Genomic DNA, 24,467 nt, shown 5'->3' with positions numbered 1-24,467 from the left:
GAAACATGCAGAAACTCCTAAAAATGTCAGTTACCTGGCCTGTCTATTGTCGAAAATTCTCTATTCCAGTTACACTTACTCCCTCCAATTGCAAACTCAATTGAAAATTCCCCATGTTCATTCAATCATAATATAGAACTAAGATTTTAACATCATTATTAAACATAAATCTCCCTTTGGAACCGAAAAAAACCGACTTCAAACTTGGTCCGGACATATGGAGTAAAATTGCACATTTTGAATTTTACCGCGGTTCCGCCATGTTGCATCGATTCAATGGGAGTCTGGTGTGGAGATTTCAAGAATTGGACATCAGGTGTGTTGTTTACATTGTTGGTGGTTGGTTGTTTTGAGCGTGATACAATCGTAATCGTGTATTTCACTTGGGAAAAGGTATGTCATAAAATTACGCGTTATTTGCCTGGCACATCTTTTTTTATTATATCGCAGTAAATTTTTCTTTCTAGTGGTAAAATTCTGATGATATTCGGTAGGCTAAACTTGATTTTTAATGGAAATTGGTTTACGTCAATTCAGGAGAAAGTGAGATTAATTCAACCATGAAATGTCAGTCTACTGGCATGTCATTCACCTGGCCATTCATGGGTTTGACGTTGAAATAAAATCAAACACGGTAAAAAACGTTGAAATAAAATCAAACACGGTAAAATACGGCGAAATAAAATCAAATACGGTAAAATACGGCGAAATAAAATCAAATACGGTAAAATATTTTTTTGGCCCCAAGGGCCCCAAAACGTTTTGGCCCCGTTTTGGCCCCAAAAACGGAATTTTTTTGACATTTCCTCTCAAAATTACTCATTGTTGAGGTAATTCAATATTTTACTAGACATGCAAAGTCGACTCATTACCGCACTTTACCAGATCACTGATGAATAAGCCATTACTTTCAGGTTTTTGATGTTGTAGTACGCTGGCTTTCAGGGTATGTTTCTGCTTCTATATTCGCTCAAAAACAGGAAAAAAAAATTTTTTTTAGGTATGTTTGAAATTGAGATATTTGCAATCTGAAAAAACGCTATTTACGTAAAAACACCCATGTATTAGAGCTTGTATGTATATATAATAGAACTTCTATAAACGTTTTATGGAGTTCTCATGGAGCATTCACGGCTTTTGTATGGACATTTCGTGGAGCTTGTATGGATGTTTTATGGAGCATTCTTAGATTTCGTATGTATATTTCGTAGAGCTCTCATGGATTTTTTATGGAGCATTCTTAGATCGCGCATGGACATTTCGTGAACCTCTTATGGATGTTTTATGGAGCATTCTTAGATCTTGTATGGACATTTCGTGGAGCACTTATGGATTTATTATGGAGAATTCTTAGATATTGTATGGACATTTCGTGGAGCTTTCATGGATGATTTATGGAGCATTCTTAGATCTCGTATGGACATTTTGTGGAGCTCTTATGGATCTTAATATACAGGATTTAAGATTTTTTAAGTAAACAGTTTTGTAAAAAAATGTTTAATAAGGAGATAATTTACATATACAAAAAATATCTATAATTATAAATGGAAATATAAATATAAAATATGAATATAAATAAAAATGCAAATATCAATATATTAAATCGAAATATAAATATATGTATATAATACATTTAAAAAACTCTGCTGTGCGAAGAATCTTTTTGATATTTTAAAAGACAGTTATTTCAATTTGTATCAGTTAATTACAGACTTGCGGTTTACTTCTATTTTATACCAATAATAGAAAAAGGAAATCTAATTGACGGTAAAAACCATTTAAAAAATGATCTCGGTAACACGGGCACGCCTATGAGAAAGATATCAGGTTTATGTAACATTACAAAGTAATACGCATTTGTAATGCTCGAAGAGACACTTGACTGACTTGACAACGGTATTAATTAAAATCGACACCGTGAAATGAGTATGCATTTTTTAAACGATAAGGTATTATAATTCTCGTTGATAAGAAACCTGAAAAAAATCGCTAGCAAAGACAAAGGCTTTCAGTTTTAACGTTTGCCGCAAGTTATAAATTATTCTGTTACAATAAATTATTTTATCTATCATAAAAAGGGGAATCTAATGTGTGTGTAAACTTTGCGCGCGCACACAATAGGTACATATAGTAACCGTCCACATATAGTTATTATACATATGATATACACATAACGGTGAAATATTGTAACAATGATGTCACGCTCTATCCATGTCTGCCTCTTGATGTTCTCTTGCGTGTATTTGTGCGTTACGTTTTTCCTCGTTTTCACTTCTTGCCTTTGAGTGCCGGAACCATTCCATAACCCTTCGTTGGATTCTTTTTTGATCGGAATCTGGCACATTTCGAAAAACAGATCCTAGAAAAATATTATAATTTCCATGAGATAAATAAAAAAAAACTGAGAATTACTTGTTTATAGTCACTTCAATATATTTCATATTTGTGAAGAGATGGTTGCGTGAATACTTACTGAAAATCAGTTTCATTAACGCAAGTTTGTGTAATGGCGCTTGTCCACGTCGGCCTTCGCAGTTATATTTGCCCGCTAATTCGTTTGAGAATATTTTGTAGAGAGACCTTTTTACAGCATCATCAACGTTACTCCCTCCTACTTATTGATTGAACATACGCACGCTGCAAAATTGAGGAATATATGTATATATATATATACGTATATATATATATGTATTATATATATATATATATATATACGTATATATATAATGGATATATGAAGCACAAAAAGAGCATTCCAGACAGCATACAACATTTTATAAATACTTTATGCTATCTGGGATACAAATAATAAATTGTACATCAGCTTACAATAGAATTGGCGCGTTGGGAATTAGGGTCGTTTAAAATTTCCTCAACCTCCATTACTTGGAACGTCGTCTTCAAGGGAAATAAATCTTCAATGTCTTCAAAAGAACATGTTGGATTCTGTAATTTCTTCTCTTCGTCTGTTCTCTTCACTAATATATATCCAATAAAGCATTTCCCTGTCTAACATCATATTTTATGTCACACGTGCATGGAAAGTGACACATTCCGCACGCGACGCGTGCGGGATTTACCACTTTCCACGCACTTGCAACATAAAATAGGGTGTGCAACACGTGCGTGAAGTTGAAAATTCCCGTGTGCGGTGACCGCACTCGCCTTCGGCTCGTGCGTCAACTCCGCACCCGTGAATTTTCATCTTCCAGCACTTGTTGCACAATATACTATTATGACGGTTATTTCTCGGGTCAATCTTTTTAGATGGTTTTCTGCACATACAAAGTAAATTATTTATTATTACACACAATTAGTGCTCTGCTACTAGACATAAGAAATTCACAAAAAAGTACAGTTATTCACCCAGTAAACACCAACTAAGGGTAATCAATGTTATAATTTGCCACTCAACAATGCAAAAAGGAAACAATATAACATATATGTAATTATATTGCATTTACATTGTCGAGTGACAAATTATAACATTAATACAATTTTAATCTTACTTGTTGTTTACTGGGCAGTTTGCATTTTTTCAGGCTCATAAATAATTTCAGCTTACCAAATGTTGCTTGTGATAATTGATAATTTAAATTATCATTATCTAGCATGAGCTCCCTCTCATGAGCTCCACTTTTCTGTGTGGAAATTGATTGGCCAACTTCCTGGGATGTCTCGGTATGCCGATTTATACCCTGCCGATTCTTTGTAGGTCCTTTGTACGTAGAGATCGCTTCTTCTTTTCTTCCACAAGACAAGCCATTTATGTTACTTAAATCTACGTAAACATAAAAAAAAGAAAATGTATCTACTAATTTACATCATTTGTCTTATATTTTTTTATATTCAAAAAGAGAAGACATAATTTTTTTATTTCAGCGTACAAGTACTATACTTTATATAACAAAGTTTGCTTACCTTGTGAAAATGAGCGTGAGCCTTCGTGTGACATTGTCGGCGATCCGTCGGAATCATGTCTCGTAACGCCCCGGGAAATGTGACATTCTTCGTACATGCATTACGTATATTTTCATTGTCATTGTCGACGTTTCTGTATCGTTTAAGTGAAAATGTTGCAAGACATTGAAAAATTAATATAGTGGTACTAGTCCTTAATGAATCCAGCACTTACAAGATATTTAGTAATTACAACACTGTTTTTTGGTGAAAAAGTTTATTACGAGTTTGCTATGTTGTTAGTGTGTGTGTGTGTGTGTGTGTGTGTGTCCATTATTCCTTGTTTACTAAAATATTAAATACACGGTAATTTCTAAACACTCTATGTGTATTGAATTTATTTATAATAACCTTTTGGAGAAAGATGTTGAGGAGATGGTACATTTATATATTGCTCTTCCTCGCTTTCTGATGAAGAATATATTTTCGCTGCTCTCTCTTCGCTGTATTCTTCTCCTTCCTTCTCCGTATCTAAGTCTGATGTATAAAGGGCCCTTTCTGTTTTCTCATAAGCTTCTTCTAAGGCTGTAAATATTATATTAATATATCATTAAAGTACTAAACACAGTATAAATACTATTATGTCTATCTCTAATAGAATATTGTTTTGTTAAAATACTTACAATATTTGCCAAATGTCCAAATAACTTTATGGGATGTCCACCGAATGCTTGGTACTTCTTCTTTTTCTACTGCTTTTCTGATTCTTTGATCTGTTTTATAATGTGATGGATATTTGCACATATCTTTACTTTCAAACCATACTGTTGGTACAACTTGAATTCCATCAGTAAACTCTGCGATCACGAATCGTCGACTGGACATTATATTTTCCTGCCAAAACCAATTATTGTACGAGTAAATTGTTCAAAACGCGTCTGCATTGACATACACATACACAGTGAGACATTTTTTGGAATACAAAGGATTAAGATAATATATGGTATTAAAAGAGAGAATTAACAGTATTTTTCAATCGAAACAGTAGTATGTATGTGTAGAATAAGAAAGAATTGTATATAGCACCGAACCTCATATTCATATTTTATGCTCTTAATTATGAATCTCAATTATCAATTTATAGTGTTTATAAGCGGTATTACAGCAAAATATTGTGTATCTTTACATGGCAATTTTAAAAATTTATGATTGATTTTACTTAAAGGCCAGACTTGAAGAGTAGATAGATTTCTTACTTTAAATATACCTAAACTGACAGAACTGCATGGTGGCAAATATTGTACGTATTATACAGTTCCTCAACAACCATGAATTTACGACCGATAGCAACGTTTGTACCTTCAGTTGTAGTAGCGATATTTTCCAAGCATACTACATCGTTTCCTATGAGACAACAGTTATTAGGAGATTTGATTGATATAATAAAATTTGGGATTTCTATTTTTGAAAATTGCGGACTAAAACAACCTGTCACCAGTGGCCCCTTATCATGTCGATCTTTGACACATATTTTTGAAACATTTTTACTGCCATAAGTGTTCTCACAAAAACTCATTTCCGCATAACGATTGCTAATTTGTTCCAACGGTCTCTCGGATTTCCTTAACATAGATTTCAACTCTTTCATGAAATTTTCAAAGGGAAAAGCACTAAAAGTGTCTAAGGGTCCAAGCTGTTTTACGCTATCAGTTATATGCACAAGACCGTGAATGTTATGAGATACAAATTCTGGCCCATAAATTGTGATAAAACATTTAACGAAATAATATAATAAATTTTCTGCGTATGCAATGTATTCAGAATTTTTCTGACTTAATATGCGCACAGCAACGTGCAAGCAGAGAAAATGCGAAAAAATGTCTGAAGGCAGTTCTTTGTGCAATACAACAGGTCCAGTATACAAAAGAAATTGACGGAACTCGGTTGCTTTCCATTGAGCAACATCTTGTAATGCTTGTAGTTTTCTTGCAAATTCCCGCGGAATAAAAGGTCTGATATCTAGAAGAAAGATATCTGAAGAAATTTGGAAACATTATTTATTTTTTGAGACGTTAAAAACCTTGTTTTAAGAGGACCACTTAACCATAATTTTATTATCTTCTTCATAATACCAATAAATATCATATGCATAGGATCTAACGGAATCTGATATATAATATTGAAATTTTTAATATCTAGTAGTACAGAACGACCGAGATGGTGCTCTTCTTGATCTTGATTACGAAAACTATGATCAGTTCTATTCTGACAATGAAAATCGGGCCCTTTATACATCAGACTTGGATACGGAGAAGGAAGGAAAAGAATATAGGAAAAAGAGGTTTCTTATTAACAAGAATTATAATACCTTATCGTTTAAAAAATGCATACTCACTTCACGGTGTCGATTTTAATTAATACCGTTGTCAAGTCAGTCAAGTGTCTCTTCGAGCATTGCAAATGCGTATTACTTTGTAATGTTACATAAACCTGATATCCTTCTCATAGGCGTGCCCGTGATACCGAGATCATTTTTTAAATGGTTTTTTCCGTCAATTAGATTTCCTTTTTCTATTATTATTGGTATAAAATAGAAGTAAACCGCAAGTCTGTAATTAACTAATACAAATTGAAATAACTGTCTTTTAAAATATCAAAAAGATTCTTCGCACAGCAGAGTTTTTTTTATGTATTATATACATATATTTATATTTCGATTAAATATATTGATATTTGCATTTTTATTTATATTCATATTTTATATTTATATTTCCATTTATAATTATAGATATTTTTTGTATATGTAAATTATCTCCTTATTAAACATTTTTTTACAAAACTGTTTACTTAAAAAATCTTAAATCCTGTGTATTAAGATCCATAAGAGCTCCACAAAATGTCCATACGAGATCTAAGAATACTCCATAAATCATCCATGAAAGCTCCACGAAATGTCCATACAATATCTAAGAATTCTCCATAATAAATCCATAAGTGCTCCACGAAATGTCCATACAAGATCTAAAGCCGGGATTCATAGTTGAATTTTATTTCAAGATCGTCTTAAGATGCTAATACGATCATTTCTTGGCTGGATAGAGTCTTAAGACTACCTTTGACCAGACTTAAGACGATCTTAAATATAAGACAGAAATTTTTATTAAAATCTTAAATATAAGATCTGACCAATGAATACCGGCCTAAGAATGCTCCATGAAAACTCCATAAAATGTCTACAGAAGCTCTATTATGTATCTATATGAGTTCTTATATATGTCTATAGAACCTTCGTGAAACCTCCATCATTACTTCTAATGGAGGTCCAGTGGAGGTACTACAAGCAAACATTTGTATTTATTTAAATTGTGTTTGTCTATATGTGTGTGTGTATACTATCCTCCTTCTGTTAAACATTAAATAAAGCAGGAGGTCTACTTAAAAATTTCACATGGGAAACATATGTCGTGTAAGGTCTTCGTTTTTTTTACAAAACTCTGTGTTTATTATCTTTAATTAATTTCTACTGTACATCCATAAAAGCTTCACTAAATGTCTATACGATATCTAAGAATGCTCCATGAAGACTCAATAAAATATTTATAGAAGCTCCATTTTATATCTATGCAAGCTCTATTATACGTCCATATATCCTTTATCATTACTTCTAATGGAGATCCATTGGAGGTACTACAAACGTACATTTGGATTATATATATATAACTTGTATTTAGATTTATATGTTTGTATTTATATTTGTATTTATATTTATATTTGTATTTGTATTTGTATTTGTAAACTACCCTTCATAAAACATAAAATGATTTTACAAAATTCTGTGTACTTTGTTCGACAAAAATTTTTATCCAGGTTTTGGAAAATTTGTTAATTAATTATTCTACAATAATATTTCTCAAAATATTGTTTCTCTTTTGAGACTATGTTTTACAATTATATTATGTCATTAGTCAGTCTTTAAATAAGAATATGATAATATATTTATGTACGTATATCTATATATATATATGTATCTAAACACGTAATAACATCTTAAATATACTTCTATATAGTGTACATGCAGTCATAAAAACTCCATGTAATGTCCACAAAAATTCCAAGAAACATCCATATGAGCTCCAAAAAGTGTCCATCGAAGAGCTCCATTATATGTTTATAAAAGACGTCTAATGGACGTCCATATTATATCCACCATGGAGGTAGATGTCTGGTGGAGCTATGGATGTTCTTTGGACGTCCATTAGAGGTTGTGTGGGAGGTTTAAATGAACTGTTGATGCACTATGCAAATATTGCCCCAGTCGATACAGAGTATTGGTTACATTACATCTATGTTATAATTATTATTTCGCACTCAACGTATGTCATTACAATTACATTGTTGAGTACAAAATTATAATATAGATGTAATGTAACTGATGCTTAGTGTCGACCGGGGTGTTATTTGGCATAACGTTTAAATCGATATCTAAATTGCTAGCTATTACTCACAACGCCGCGTTATTCTTCCCTAACTAGAGGATTTCTACGCCTCGGTAATAACAGAGAGTGATGTAATTGCTGGTCAAGGTAATAAGATCATTGTCAGAATAAGAAAATCGGGTCACCGAACGGTTATCGCGTTTGTATACGCAGTCATTAAAAACCGCGGTATTCGTTAAAACCGATCCTATTCGTAAGCCTTTCCTCATTTTTCAGTGATATGGAAATAATTACAAAATATTTGTAAGACAGGTGGAGACGCGAAATACTCTTTGAGCGAGGATAAATTTTTAACTTGATATGTAAAATCACGAAATCACGGCGCGGCCGTAATTTCCTTGAGAAATTGCGTATAATTGGATGCTAAATGTTTCATGGTACATTTGCGCAAGACGTCTGCGGCACAGATTACCGCAAATTGCCGTCATTTCCATTATTTCCCTGCTCGGCATACGCGCGACGTTGTTTGGCCGAAAACTGGAGCGGCGCTCCATTACGAGAGAAGGTCCTTTATCAAAGAGACTCCTCTGCTTTTCGACACGCATTAGATTCATTTTTATGTACAGAATGCCAATTCAAATCTTGACGAAGCTTCATAAATTATCTCTCGTGGCCCGCCTCAAGAGGAGAAAACGTATTTCAGAGACGGATCATTCTTCTACCGCTTCCTGTATCCTTTTCACCACGAGTTCGTTTCCCCGACAAGGAACCACGCGCTTTTGTGATAAAGCACTCGAAAAATCTCCAGCAGCAATTCGATTACTTTCAGAGAAAAGTAAAATATGTTCTCGTCTCTCGTGAATCGTCTTACATCGTAAATCTAAGGTAGATCTATCGCGCGGATATCCCCCGGAGGAGTAATATTTTTCTACGAAAATTCTGGAGAATTATTTTCACCTCAGATCATATCGCCGCGCGCAAGAGATAATTGCTCGATCATCACAAAAGAATTTAAAAGTTCAGTATGTCTTTTTGGCATGAAATGCTCTTGTACGAATTTCAGTGTGTATTAATCGATTAATGATCTACACTTGCGACCGACAGGGATTGTGGGGTTAGTGAACTGCAAATAGATGATCCCCATTATACCGCTCTTTGAAACAGGTATTCCGCAATGGCAGACACGATCAATTCGGATTACAGACAGGTGAAACAGGAACGAGCCGTTCCCTCTTCTGCGTCGAACGATGAAATAATACGATCGGTATCATTATGCGCGCATTTATTTCCAGTGTCCCGGGCACGTCCAATCCTGGATCGTGATCCATGCGAATGGATCCATTATCTCAACAGCGTGACAAGGCTGTGGGCAGTCTGCTAATGCGGCAAGGGACGGACGTGACGTAATCTGAGGTCACCCACGCACGGCTGCTCCGATGCAGTCTCGGCTCGTGCGGTTTCGGCACACGAAATGCATCAGGGATCGATGATTCCGCTAATATGCGCGAAGAGTATTTCGCCATCGTGACATATTCTAGGATCGTTTCGACCGCAAAGGACGACTTCGCGGTCGTACAGAGCATTTTGACAAAACTTGCGGTACGTAAGTCGCGTCATCGAAATTTTTTTAATGCGATTCGTACGAATATCACAGATCAATAGCTATTTTAATATATTTACAGATGAAACAAATACACGTATTGTTTCAGAATTTTTACTATATTTCCGTATTATTTTAAGAAAAAATGAAAAATTTAATCCATAAGAAAATTTACAAATAAAAGTTGTTTATTCTCTATGTACTTCACGGCAGAAAGGAAAACCATCAATTCCACGAATAAGACTTTATGGTAAACAGTCGTAACCGGAAACTAGCATCTTAGCTAAAAGAGCCTCATAAATGACAATTACTCGACGTAGGCGTATAAATAAAGGGTTCAGGGGACCTTCTCTGGCGTCGTGAGAATTCGCGTACTTTCTCTTACATCCTTTTCATATTAAACCTTTTATCGTAGATCTGAACGTCATTATTTTTCATGTATTATTATTATCTATTAAAGTAAGGTCGATAAAATATGTTTCAAGCCAATATTCATAATCTTTATCACATAAATAAATAATTGCCGCATTGTTTTTCAATTTAAAATCTGACTTGTGTAAATCACATCTGTAACTATCTTCGTTTAAGGAGATCAAGGATTCGTGTATGCAACCGGGTGTAGTGAACTTTTAATCTCTACTTGCGCCGCACGCGGGGCTCAATCCTCTCGAATCAGCTTTGACCAAGAAAGAACAGCGATGAAAGAGCATGAGTCGGCGACCGATGATAAATTGAATGCAGTTTAATTCTTCCGTTCCCGTTGTAAGAACGTAACCCTTCGCATGCTTCAACAACGACACCAAGGATTATACATCAGAAAGATACTCCAGAGAACAAATCTAAACGTCACTTAATCATATCCATCACGTTTATCTTTGACAACCGCATTGTGTGTGCTAAATAATCATTTGTATTCGTATCTGAACAGACGTAAAAAAAGCTCATTTATTGTAAACAGCAAATAAAAATTACTTGCTGTTATTGCTACTGTTTTTTATCGATTAATAAAACATGGACTTCTTATAAGACGTTGTGTACCCTGCAATACATTTTCTTGTCGATTTTTCCGAATTTACGGTGAAATAAAAAACTAAAACGTAGATACTATACAACGCGCTCGTCGGAGGAAGTACAGGGGCACGGCTTTCTCTGTACTCTGTGCGATTCATTATTCCGAATGTGTGTTTTTTTTGCCTTTACAGGATTAAATTAATCGCGTGTGATATATAGGTCACGTTTTGTGCAACGCCGTTCATTCGTGTCGCCATGGGTGTGTCGAGGTTCGCATGCGACGCAAACCGGAGCATTACGCACCGTAAACGTAGAATCGCGATGATCTATCCTCTCATCCCCCTCCCGCGCAACGTCATCGTCATCGTCGGTCCAGCTACCCTCGCAGCCCCCTCCCGGTGCTCGTTACTCCTGGGCTCTTCGTATCCGCTCGGATTGAACGAGTACGGCGCGATTACTCTATCTAGTGTTGCCTCCGGAGCACTCTACGGTGAACCCAGCCTCGCCTCATCGAACTGTGCGTCGTTCGACATCGGCGCAGGATACTCGCGGACGCGTTCGCCAGTGTCAATGACCTCGATGGTATCCTGGACGAGGCCATAAGCCAGGACACGATAATCGCGAAGCAATGCTTGAACAGTAGAGCCGACGTTCACCGAGGAGAATTCCCGGATGCCGAGATAAAGGAAAATTCGAGCAGGCACTTGAGGAAAGTGTATGAAAATTCGGAGGAAAGAATTCAAATTGTCTCGGCGCGAAATTCGGGAACGAAGGAGAGAATGATCGAAACGTACATTTACGGCGTGAGAGTGACGCATGCCGATTGAACTCGAAGGTGGCGGTCTGATATACTCGATGAATGGGTGATGATAGATGTATCGGTATCGTTGTCGCGGAGTGTGACCTATCGCCAGCGCGTTTCCGCCAGCGCGTCCTCACGTCCGTTGACGCAATATAAGTAAAGTGAAAAAAAAAACGCGAGTCAGGGATCGGAACGTAAGAAATCGCGATGAGTCGCGCCGCGAAGTTCTACAAGCTGCTGGCGGTCGTACTCTGCTACGAAGGTAAAGAATTTCAAAATTTCGGAGGGACCGTTATCGCGCGAAAATCACCTCTTTTGCGTTTACTCGAAATACAGGGACAAAAACATTTTTAGAAAAAAAAAAAGAACCAATTTTTCAGTCTAGAGGAACTTAGAATTTCAGACCGTATAACAGCCGCAGACGGCACAATTCGCTGATTGCCATTTAGTGCGAAGCGAAGAAGACGGACTAAATTCGAGACTGTCGCCGAGAGAGTAATTAAATGAGAGAACTTTGTTTATTCGGGCAAATGCAATCGGTCGCCGCCGGCCCTGTTTGTGGCACGGGGGGAGAACAGATAACAACAACGTATCATTTTGTTAACGCGCTCGATCGTCACGCATAATCCGGCGGAAAATTACGCAATCTCTCCGGAAATTAGTCCCAATGTGTAATATCACTTTACACGCGACGTCTTCTCACAGGGCATTTATCTACAATGTTACGCCGCCGGATTGCGTAGATCGATATAAAATCGGTCGCGATTTTTTTTTTTTTTTTCCGAAATGTGATCTCTCATATCGCCGGTTTTTCAGCCTGCAGCTACAGCTTAATGCTGGATGAGGATAAGGAACCGAATTACCTTACTGCCGGGGTGGGAGAGTACGCAGTATTTAATTGCGATCTTGACTTTCCGCACGAGACGCCGATTCCATATCTTCTTCAATGGAACCGCGACGTAAGTATAATCAGAAACTCGTAACTTATCATACGATAACATGTTCATTCAGCAGAAATATTTTAATATCATCATGAAAAATGCTCGTCTCTCTTTTCCTCCGTCTCTCTTGCATTACTGATCTGAATGAGTACCGTCATTAATTATTTATCAAGTTTATAAATTAGTATAATCCAGTAAAAACGATACATATATTTATGAGATAGATGCTATTGAATAATATAACAATGCAAAATAGTACTATATGTTGGGTGATTCAAATAATATTCAACGCCTTGGATTTTACCTTGGATTTTACCTTGGACCAAATGTACACGTATTTATTATGCAAGTATTTATTAAGTAATCGTAAAAGCTACAAGCTACAATGCAGACACGCGATATCCGATATGATATCCGATGCGATGCATTGGCAGGTTTTATAGAAAAATCAATTTTATCTCAGAATGTAAGACGTATATATTTGACTTTGATATAGAAAAATTGCAATTCTTTTTAATCTTTTGCGCTGTAATAACATGCGTAGCACGTTGTCAGTTTTGCTACAGTTTTATTTACATTATTACCAAATAAATACGAATTATATAAATGATGAAATAAGTTATTAAGTGATATTCAAGTTAATTTAGGCAATAAGAGCCGAGCGTGGTTTCAATCGCTAAAATTTATTATACAAAGTTAATTAATGTCAAAAATACATCACGATTAATATGTCAAATTACATCACGTACGTTTCGACCCTTTTAGCGATTGAATACCACGCTCGGCTCTTATTGCCTAAATTAACTTGAATATTTTTATATACTGAGCCTCTACATATTTATTATTAAGTGACATTTTTCGCAATAAATTAAAAAGAGCAAGATTTTACGCAGAGCTCGAGGCGACGCGATTCACTTAAACGATGTACGCATATAATGAGATACCGCACGTAACAACGGTAATATGACATGCGATTGACTGATTGACGATTAAAGAGCGTTAAAGCAGGTTGTTAGTCGGCTAATTCGCATATAGACGTGCTCGCGCGTACTCGTCGTCTTCCGGCGCGGAGACGCGGAGAAAAAAGTGTCCAAGGTAGGGTGGGTTATACGATTTCTTCGAAAATACATCCGATATTCTGCCGACACGACAATCTATCTGGATGTGGATTTCTGTGTCTTCTCGATTTCAGTAGACACATAATACGCGAGAGAAGCTAACAGCATCGAGAATCCTGATAAAAAAGACGATATCTTCGCGTATTGGCGAGCTAGAAAAGAACAGAGCTTCGACCGGTTAAAGGAGAGTAGCGATAGATGCTTAACAATTTATGGAATATTGACGAAACTCTTCGGGGGAAAAGGTATCGATTCTGGTAAATAGTAAATAGTAAAAGTGGCGAAGCGATGAATTTCGGTCGGAGTGCGAGACCGCGCGCGCTCGCGGATGTCGCCATTCGACGTGGCCGTACGACGGAAACGGATTTTGCACGTGGCTATCGCGGAATCAAGTGGAACTCAGCTCCGATTGGTCTCTGATGCGTATGCAAAACAGGTGCTCCTTCCCTCTTCGTCTGTCCGCCGTGGTAATTGGAGTACGGGACGCAAGGCTGCATTATATTTAGTCACGTTCAGTCTGCGACGAGGGGACCGACCAGTGGGTCACTGTTAATGCATTGTCAGATGATTAGAAGCGATTAACGCCATTCCCGCCCCCGTAGACGAGACGTATCCTCCTTTCGAGGATTTTCGGCCCCGCCGTTGATGAATGTGGGTGTTGCTGACCGACGACGGCGCGGGCGGGCTAATTAAGACGCCGCATGAGCGATAGGTACAACGCGTCCTCGGTCATTACGCCGTGGTCATCAATAGCGCGCAACCTTGCGCGAATAAAATCCAAATTTAACATTAAACTTCTTCGTTGAACCGCGGGTAGTTTTGTATTCCGCGAAAGGATGACCCAATTAACATATAGTTGCAGCCGCTATCAAGTTACGCGGTGTAATTTCCTTGAGACGTAGGTTCGCCTACGTTCGTCGTATGTAAAAATCGGTCATTTAGATAGTCGGATATTCCTTAAGAAGGAGCCGAAAATGAAGTGATTCTTTCTGACGAAGTCATTTATAAATCCTGGCTGAGGTAATATTTTTCGCAATAATTTCTTTACAGTTTTTAAAATAATTAAATCGTGTAGATTTAATTCCGGGGAGGGAAGGGTATTAATTTTCCAACGATAGCTGTGTTTCAAGTCCGACAAATAATCGGCGCGCAGTTTATTAAGTTGGAATATATGTATATATATACATTGTAATTCGTTACTTCTATAACTATTAATTTCTTTACTTGCGCACCATGTACCGCGCTTGACTCGTATCGCCGTCTATTAATTTGTTGACATTTTCACGAGTCTGATGATATATTTGTCATTTACAAATGCTCGCGCAATTTACGAAATCATATGGATCTTGATACTTGAAAACAGCTTAATATAATTCATTGAGTCTCACTTTTTCCAGAACCGTTCAGTGTTCACTTGGCACGATGGACAAGTCACGGTGGAACTCACTTACAAGGGCCGCATACACTTGCTGGACGATGCCGGTCATCGCGGATACGGCCAGGGTAGCATAAACCTCACGAATATTCGCGAAAGCGACCAAGGCTGGTACGAGTGCAAGGTGATCTTTCCTAACCGAACGCCGAATTCGAGAAACAATGGCACGTGGTTTCACCTCGCCATTGATGGTAAGTTGGTCGCTTGCAGCAAGTCTTTACATTTGCATGCGAATCTTTAAAGATTGCAGCAGAAAAAGAAAACAGATAAAACAGCAGACATTTACTGACGACTAATTTTATGGACTAATTATCGCAAAATTTTCTTTGGAGTGCAAAATCCAATCGTTAGCATGTAGATACCAATAATCTATTAATATTATTAAAGCAATTAGTGATGAGATTAAGTATTTTACAAATAGGTTCGAATCTGTTGGCGCAGTTTCGAACTCTCGATCTATGATTACTTTGAAAAATAAAAGCAATACTTCAAGTATTCTCGAACTTGGATGAAATGGGTTCGAACCCTCTATGAGTACCTCGAAAAACAAGAGTGTTACTTCCAAATAGACTCGAACCTGGATCAAATACGTTCAAACCTTTTATGAGTTACCTTTACTAGAAATTTAATATCTGAAGCAAATTGTGTGTGTGTGTGTATACACACAAATATCTCTTTATTACAATTTTACATTATAACATATTCGAATATTATTTGTAATAGATTCGATTCTTTACGATAGAAACTGTTAATAAGTACATTTTGAATACTGCAGGCACTCATTCTAAAATTCAAAACTAACTAATCGGGATTCGATTACTTCGTACAATGTATGAAATATTATTTCTTATGAATATTACTCGAATCCAAGGAAATAAAACTTGATTATTGGATTTGAATCGGATTTTTAAATGCATATTGAACTTGATCCCATCCCTAAAAGCAATATATCTATTAAGAATGCAATACAGGAACGTATTAACAGACTTTAATAAGACTAACCAAGATTGAATATTAAACTAGGTCAGCTCGACGGATAAGCTAACCGGGCTTATAGCTGTGAAATTCGCGCTCTAATTTTTTGGCAAGAAGGATGTGAGTCTTCAAACTTAATCGCTCATTTAAGCATCTCCGACGTTCATGACTCTAAAGGCAGGGGAGCCTATCTTGATCAAAGGGTCTTGGTTCTCCTTTCTCACTTGACCTCGTGGGGTTTATTGCACGCAGCGATATTCAGATAAAGTAGTTCTTTGAATTATTATAATTAATCGAATCCCAAGAAAATATTGTACGAAAATTCCTTCAATCCCGTCGAAATCGAACTCCGGACTCATCGACTACGAAGTCGAATCACTTTCATACAGAGCTACTATCCCAAAATATAAGATAAACGCGATAACTATTATAGTTTCTTCTGATTATAATTGTATAATACAGTAAATTGTATAAAAATTCAAGAAAATATTGTAAAAAAATAGATTTTAAAACGTTTTAACAGCTAGATAAGTTATGAGAATTTTGATCGATTATTAGGAGAAAAATTATTGGGATTTAATATAAAAGCTGTATTTACCATATACGTATCATTTAAACTTAAATCTGTAGATTGTGCTATGTCCCCAATTGGGGGAAACCCTATTTTATTTATTAGCTCCGACGAAATTTCTCATTTTACATTAAACTCTATTACTTGACATGAAAGAAGACTGAGTCACTCGACTAACAGCTTGTTTATCTTGATTTATCGCGAAATCAGTTATTCTTAATTGTGCTAAAATAAATTCAAGGTTTTATTAAAAATTAATAAACAATTTCTACAAATATTGCTACGAGACAAAATTATACATTTAGATTACACACTGGAAATGTCATGCGTTGATATGGAGCTTATGGTAATAATGCATTATTAACCGATGCTAATGGGTTTGTCTTGACACGTATGACAAAATGCAGAATTAAGAAAATTGCAAAGAAAAATGCAAATTGGTTGGTTTCGTGCTGTTAATGCTAATACAAAAGCAGTCGACAGTAATTAATAATGAAAAGAATAGGGGAGACCGGTATAACCCTTCAACCTTGCTATTAAAAAGAAACATAATTAAAATCGTTAATCTTTTAACATTTTAAAGAGGCAAATTTTTTAAGTGGGCAAGTCAAGCGTAGACAAATAGCCCCATATGCGGGGCTATCTGTCCACATTCGAGGAGCTATCTGTCCACATAATAAAAAAACACATTATTTATATTAATATTTATACTTATTTATAATATTATTTATTATTAATATATAATATTGAAAAAACTGCCTAGTCGTTGGAGTCAGAGCAGTAGTAGGCATTTTGTGTAGATTTTTTAACAGGATTCCTGCATAGAGCTGACTTTTCTTTATATACGGTGGCATTAAACTGATTTTGAGTTCGTTGCAAAATCAATGTGATGAGTTTCTTTTGTCCCCTCAATTCTTTAATTTTTTTTTGTATTTGGGGCCTTTACTTTATCCTCGGCAGCGTTTGAAATAGAAAATACTCAATAATTTAAGACAAACTCATGTATTTAACTTGACGTGTATTTTTAAAATAAAAATTTAGTTACGATTCTTGAATCGCAGGATCAAGTAACTGCTCGTAGGTCACTTTTTTACAGTAGCGAATGAGAGCCCGAACATTTATTCCAAAGTCTAACGCTGTTTTTACGAAAAGATTCTCGCTAGATTTTTATTCTTTTAATCGCTCTAAGTATAATTTTATTGGATATGTCTACCTTATCCATCTTAAGGAAAGTCTTTCTTTTGTAGTTACGCAGCATTATCTATTAATAAAAGAACAATCCGTCATTGAAGTGTGGACACATTGCCCCATCAAAAATAGGACAGATAGCCCCGACCCCGACCACGTTTTTCAGTCTTTAACATGTTGCCAATTTTAGATTATGCGAAATTAAGATTTGACGCTTCTCACACCTGATAACTATATATTAATTGATAATATTATGAATTGCTTACTTTAATTTGAGTTAAACTACTGTCGCACAGCAAATTTTTCGACCGTCGAAAAATGTGAATAATTGTTTTCGCTTTTCTTTTAACGTATATAGCGTCTGCGAGAGGCATCGCAAAAAAACAAACAACATTTAAATCTCTTACGTAGGGCATTTTTCAAATACTTGTTACAATGGTAGAGACACATGTCTCTTAAAACTTGAGATAGCAGTACTATGTGGACACATAGCCCCCGTAGACAGATAGCCCCGGTCTCCCCTATATTATAACCCCGCTGCTGCTTACTAACCTGAATCCGGGCAGACTCGTTAAATCGTTTAACCTAGGTGTGTCGCCGTTTCCGACAACTGTTGCAGGTGATACGTTACTTGCAATACCACCTGTCAATAAAACTGCCATGGAAGGCGAGACGGTCTCGTTCGACTGTGTCGCGAAAGGAGAAGGTACAATCGTAAATTGGTTTCGTGAAGGAGTACCGATCCCGGAAATACAGGTACGAATTTTTTGCGTTTCTGATTTTATAATGAATCATTTTCGACGTGTCACATAATTCATCGACACTTCGACATTCGTGAATGTGTTATTGTCTTATTGTGACAGGATCTCAAAAGAAGAGCGTCTACTGGTGCTGATGGAACGCTGGTCATAAAGTCAGCTGCCATGGGCGATCTTGGGGAGTATACGTGCGTGGTGACTGGAGAGACTGGAGATCAACAAAGTGCATCAGCTTTTCTCAATGTTCAATGTAAGCACAGCGGCGCGTGCATTACCATGCATTAAATTTACGTATGATACCATTAAATTTACATCTCTAACGAAAATAATATTAATAATCTATTTTTTTTTTTTTTTCATTTAGACAAGGCGAAAGTAATCTATGCACAGCGGGAAGTCTACCTTCCCTACGGGAAACCAGCCCTCTTGGACTGCCACTTCAGGGCGAATCCGCCCCTTACAAATCTCCGTTGGGAGAAGGATGGATTTCTCTTTGATCCTTACAATGTGCAAGGGGTCTTCTACAGGAGGAACGGATCTCTTTACTTTAGTAAAGTCGACGAGACGCACTCGGGAAGTTACAGTTGCACTCCCTACAATGAACTAGGCACCGAAGGGCCCAGCCCTTCGATTACTGTGGTGAGTATTCATCGTCACTGCTCGATGTAGAGAACATGGATTGAATGAACATGAAAAAGAGATCGATCGACATTAATGCTAGCATTGAGAACTGATTAAATTGATTAAACTGATTGATTAAACTATCCGCGACAAGTTAATTACTTTTTTATTCTTCAATTGTAAATTACAGTTTTTTAGAACGAAAGAACTGAGATTTCCTCTTAATGGAGCACGTTAGTTTCTCTGTGTGATTTATAATCAGACAGAGAATAAAATAGCGATGAGCACACTTTGTAGTAGACTGGTCAATGTTTTCAAAACAAATCACCGACTGTGTGAGATACTCAATACTATTAATTATTACAGATAGTTCAAAGGCCACCGATGTTCACGGTAACACCGCAACACATGTATATGCGAAAGCTAGGCGAGAGCTTGGAAATTCCTTGCGACGCCAGAGACGGTGACGACTCGCATCGACCAATTATCATGTGGTACAAGGTATCCTATTTGTCAATCGGGTTAATTATGCGTTATGTGGTAAATTTAATTAGTAATAAAATGGACAACTTTCTTCGACGAAAGGACGGGTCGCCCTTATCGCCCGAGAGAACCATCATAATCGGCGGCAATTTGACGATAGAGAGGATCCAAGAGCACGATCGAGGAGTGTACCAATGCGCAGCCAGCAACGAGGCAGCGACGGTCGTCGCGGACACTGAGTTAATGGTGCTGAATGTTCCACCTAGAGCGCCGTACAACTTAAGCGCTAATAGTAGCAATAACGCCGTCACTTTGACTTGGGTACCTGGATACGTGAGGCCAAAGATGGAGTACTCAGTATGGTAACATCGCATATGTAATTAACTGTCGCATAATTAAATATCCGTATCTCGCATATATATGTAATTAACTGTTTATGACGCTTATTCGCCGAAGCACCCAATTCTCGAAATTGTCGCGTTTGCTATAAGAATTTTTCATAATTAATTAAGATGAAGCGTATTTTTGATGTAGGTACAGACCCACAGACACGTCGGAATGGAGAACCATGAAAATTCTTTCGAGAAAAATTACGGAGGCGACGGTCAACAATCTTAACGCAGCACGGGAATATGAGTTCATGGTTTTGAGTCAGGATAAACACGGCGATGGAATGTTTAGCAAGGCACTTCGAATATTCACTCAGCCGAGTAAGATTAATCGTCACCTCTGTCACGTTTAAGCGTGATACGTGAAATGAAGTAATAAATAATTTATGTTTCTAGCTTCTGTTGATGAGAACTCGGCGTCGGAATACCGTAGTCCGCAAGGTGGGTAAAAGAAATTTAACGACTGACTTTATGTAAGTAAAGCAAAACGCAATTTCTCTCGACGGTCTCTGTACATCGTGCATCTCTTGATAATTTAATTGAATGTTTCAAGGCTGTGACACGATTCTGTTTCAGAGATCGAGATCATGGGGCCGCCACGCAACGTGAGAGTTCAAGCAACGGTCGAGGGTTACTTGGTCACTTGGGAACCACCTTTTATGGGCAAGAACCAAGTTAGACTTTACACCGTGAGGTGGTATAGAGGACCATCCGAACATTTGTACGGCAGAGCAGAAACGACAGACACTTATTATCTAGGTAAGCGACTCTTCATCATCATTGCGTAATATAATTATCAACAGCTATCGTTAACATTTAAATTGATAATGATAATAATAATTGATATCTACGCTTGATACGATTTCAGTGAAAACTCTAGAGGAAGAGAGCTTCTATACCTTCGAAGTGGCAGCGATGTCCCTTACGGACGACGTTGCAACCAGCGAACGAGTCGGTTTGGAAGTACCCGCTTACCGTCGTAACCGAGCGATTTCCATGGGAATTGTCGCTGGTATAGGTTTTCTAGCGGCCGCACTGGCCGCCGTGTGGTGGGCGAGGAAACGATTCTGCCAGCAGCCGTCTGCCGAGAAGTAGCCGAGCAAACACGTGGGATGCACGTGTGCGTACTCACAAACAAAATAGTTGTCCGTGCGAGTTCGTAATCGATTATAAATATTCATGTCGCTCGCTACGTGCGATCATCAGCGAATGAATCATCGGCTTAGAAAAAAAAGCATGTGTCATCTCTAAAGGCACAATTCCGCAGACGAACTTTTTTTGAAGAGTCGAAGACCTTTTCAGCCCTCACTGACATGGCACGAAAGAACATAAAACAAGAAACAGAGTAATATCTAGTATTATATACATATGCGGTGACGGCGAGGAGCGCAGAGACTCTTGGAACGTCCGTTCCAAGCCGATCCTATTTGCCGAGCTGCCGAGCGTTACTACCGAGTGTTCTTGCATCGCTAATTATATCATACTTTGTGTGCCGTTTAACAGCTTTATTAAGTAATTGCACGTTGTAAGTGACTAGATTTCATGCGCGAGCTGCAGGTCGTCGACCGGTCGAATGCGAGACCGTGAATTAAAGAGAATTGCATATTATCACGTGTATTCTTTTTCTATTGTATATAAATTATGCCCGCGCGTGCATACATACGTTTTTCACGTATTCTCCATTATTACTCTTACTGATTTTATTCGACGCGTTCATTGTCGTATATGCTTGTACCATCGCAATAGTTGCATATAATAAAGAGAGTGGGAAGCAGCATGTTCTTATGTCAGTCACCTAACAACATCATCTGTTTCGCGAATACTACATCTTTCGTATTTATAGATATATATTTTGCAAATAAACCAAATCGGAAACTTTTACTTTGCCAGTGAATAATTAACAATAAAGTTTTTTTTATTCAACCTAACTGACTATCTATGTTAATTATAATTCACCAAATAGTCGAAACGTCACGACGATTACTAAAGATATAGCTAGTTAGGTCAAATAAAAAAATCTTTATTATTGTTCTAAATTTTTATTATAATACGTATCCAGATCGTTTTCCAGGTCGTAGGCAGAATTCATATCGTATATGGAGAGATAAAAGTTAAAATAAACAGCCGCTGATAACACTTTATCAAAAATGATTTAGCAAAATGTATATTATATTATATTATTACTCGCTTAAAGTTCGCAGTTAGACTCGATTAAATGCCTATGTCTATCATTTCCCTTTGTTGAGTTTATATTATATCGTAGATTTATGGAAATACTAAAAAATATATATATAGGGAATTGCTGAGATATATTTGAGCGTAATCGCGACTTCGTGTTATTCCTCGTGAACAACTAGTTTTCGGAAAACGTAGAAAATATATTTACGATCGCCCACGCTTACCTCACTATCGCTTTATTGTCTACTGATCGTGATGACATAACTGGCATTGTTTACACCACGTGTAAATTCACTACCATCATTGCATTGACACCAAAGGCGCGCGATCTGTTTAGACATGAAATCTGGTAAATTGGCTTGCGGTCGATGCAGGTCTATATCGTTGCACGAGCATGATGAAATACCGGGTGCTCTTGCCAGCAAGCGAGCGAGCGAACGTTGACGGGCTTCGTAAGTAGTCAGCTGATATCCGGTGATCCACGAGAAAAACGATGTTTCTTGGCGCTTGGCGTCGCGCCCGCCGAAAGATAATGACTTCTTCCAGCGGCGAATCGCTGGAAAGGCGCCGTTTACTATATGATAAAAATACAGAGCTCAGATGGATGCTACGAAAGTTGCATGTGCGCGCAGTTATCGAGGACGTTAAATCGTGGACTGCAAGGCCGAAGCGATACCTGTCCTCGGAAGACATTTAAAATTATCGCGACAGATCCGTTGACTGCGGTTGCGTACCCTTTCATTTTGAGAGCTTACAATTAGTCAAATGGTCAACGCTCTGTTGCGGATCCAGGCATTGGCATTGGCCTTGGCAATATCGCGTTCATGCACACGATCATATAATTTTTTCTTACTTTTCTGCTGTTCTTTTTAAAGTTGAATTTTTTTTTCACTTCCTGGCATAAGCTGAAATTAATAAAGATTGATAAAGATGAATTTTCCTAAGAAACTTTTGCACATCTGCAATATACAGGTCACAAAGAGCAGACATGCAAAAACTCGTTGATCTCATCGCAAAAACAAGTTGTCATTTAATGCGTGCTTAGCATTTTTGTTTCCATTAATTGGATTTATCAATTTTACAGTGTCAATATGCAATATATTTTTCAATATATTGCATAAAATGTACCGTTATACGCAACCTATTTCTCAAAATATACAATACACTGCGTAAAATATGCCGTTATAAAAAAAATTTCAATGTTTGTTATACTTGAAACTAAGATTAATTGTAACATCTATTTTCTATGAGCAATAATGTTAGCGTGGTGAATTTTACCAGTTAAATTATAACTCTTTTAAGCATATAATACAACAATCACAGATCCGATCACTCCTTTTAGACTAATACTCCCTTGACCCTCTAAGAACTAAATTTTCCGAGGGCAATTGATTAAATTAAAGCCGATGGAAATTATGACGCTCGGAGGTAATGTCCTATTGAATCTAAATGAAGCTAATAGGCATTACATTCAAGTTGTCAGCGTAACGATCGATAAATAGCATGACATAATGTATAATGTATCTATGTGTTAAACTATACTGAAAAGATACTGAACTGTTTTTTTCCTTGGGAGCGTAATTTGGACTTAGCATCACAATATATACTAAATATATCTCCGATTATCGCTCAGTTTATCACTAACAATAGTCTGGACGTTTAAAGCTTCTAATGATTGATGATTAAAATACCATTGACATTGACTGCTTGACTGATTAGTATAAAAAAGTATCGTATCACGCTATAAATAACGGTCGAAATATATAGCAACACGTGAAATTAATCAAGCGTTTGAAAACAATTACAAAAATTTGTGTGAAAGCTTATTGTCTTCTAAATATTCTGTTTTTATATTAAAATAGTATACAGATTAAGAGCATGCAGATATGCAAAAACTCATTTTGTGAACTACCTTCATCTGTCTGCCTTTTTCGAAACATTTAAAATTCAATTTGCCTTCGAAATATTTTAAAATTCAGTTTCACAATTAATTAATATACGAGTGATTTGACATTAGTCTAAAAAATATTAATAAAAAATTTCACTTTTAACAACGGGCTC

The 24,467-nt window shown here is 36.8% G+C and overlaps 1 protein-coding gene, 1 long non-coding RNA gene and 1 pseudogene across 3 annotated transcripts in view; 1 reads left to right on the top strand and 2 right to left on the bottom strand.

Moving 5' to 3' along the window:
* Positions 1–24,467, bottom strand: part of LOC139772942 (uncharacterized) — a 77,381-nt gene that overhangs the window by 27,242 nt on the left and 25,672 nt on the right. The window lies entirely within an intron of this gene.
* Positions 1,602–5,476, bottom strand: LOC139772927 (uncharacterized; annotated as a pseudogene).
* Positions 11,397–22,003, top strand: Bdl (borderless). 2 transcript variants are annotated; one of them, XM_071707006.1, is made up of 12 exons: positions 11,397–12,011; positions 12,566–12,708; positions 15,206–15,434; positions 18,597–18,733; positions 18,841–18,985; positions 19,100–19,374; positions 19,723–19,857; positions 19,942–20,201; positions 20,374–20,549; positions 20,625–20,669; positions 20,805–20,987; positions 21,097–22,003. In XM_071707006.1, exons 1-12 carry the CDS (start codon positions 11,957–11,959, stop codon positions 21,321–21,323), a joined length of 2,010 nt encoding a protein of 669 aa, XP_071563107.1. In that variant the 5' UTR covers positions 11,397–11,956; the 3' UTR covers positions 21,324–22,003. The 2 variants fall into 2 exon arrangements, with proteins under 2 accessions (XP_071563107.1, XP_071563106.1); XM_071707005.1 differs by having other exon boundaries at positions 18,567–18,733.

Source organism: Temnothorax nylanderi, unplaced genomic scaffold (genome assembly GCF_030848795.1).
Source record: "Temnothorax nylanderi isolate EJ_2023f unplaced genomic scaffold, tnyl_v1.0 TNYL_tig0055_pilon, whole genome shotgun sequence".
Classification (NCBI taxonomy): Eukaryota; Metazoa; Arthropoda; class Insecta; order Hymenoptera; family Formicidae; genus Temnothorax; species Temnothorax nylanderi.
The sequence above is the reverse complement of the archived record's forward strand: the minus strand, read 5'-3'. Positions and strand labels throughout refer to the sequence as shown.

Excerpts from the sequence above, each read along its gene's own strand:
- Bdl (XM_071707005.1), top strand. The coding sequence starts at position 11,957 with ATGAGTCGCGCCGCGAAGTTCTACAAGCTGCTGGCGGTCGTACTCTGC. Across the intron at positions 12,012-12,565 it reads GGTCGTACTCTGCTACGAAG|CCTGCAGCTACAGCTTAATG; the intron begins GTAAAGAATTTC and ends CCGGTTTTTCAG. Across the intron at positions 19,858-19,941 it reads CAATTATCATGTGGTACAAG|GACGGGTCGCCCTTATCGCC; the intron begins GTATCCTATTTG and ends CTTCGACGAAAG.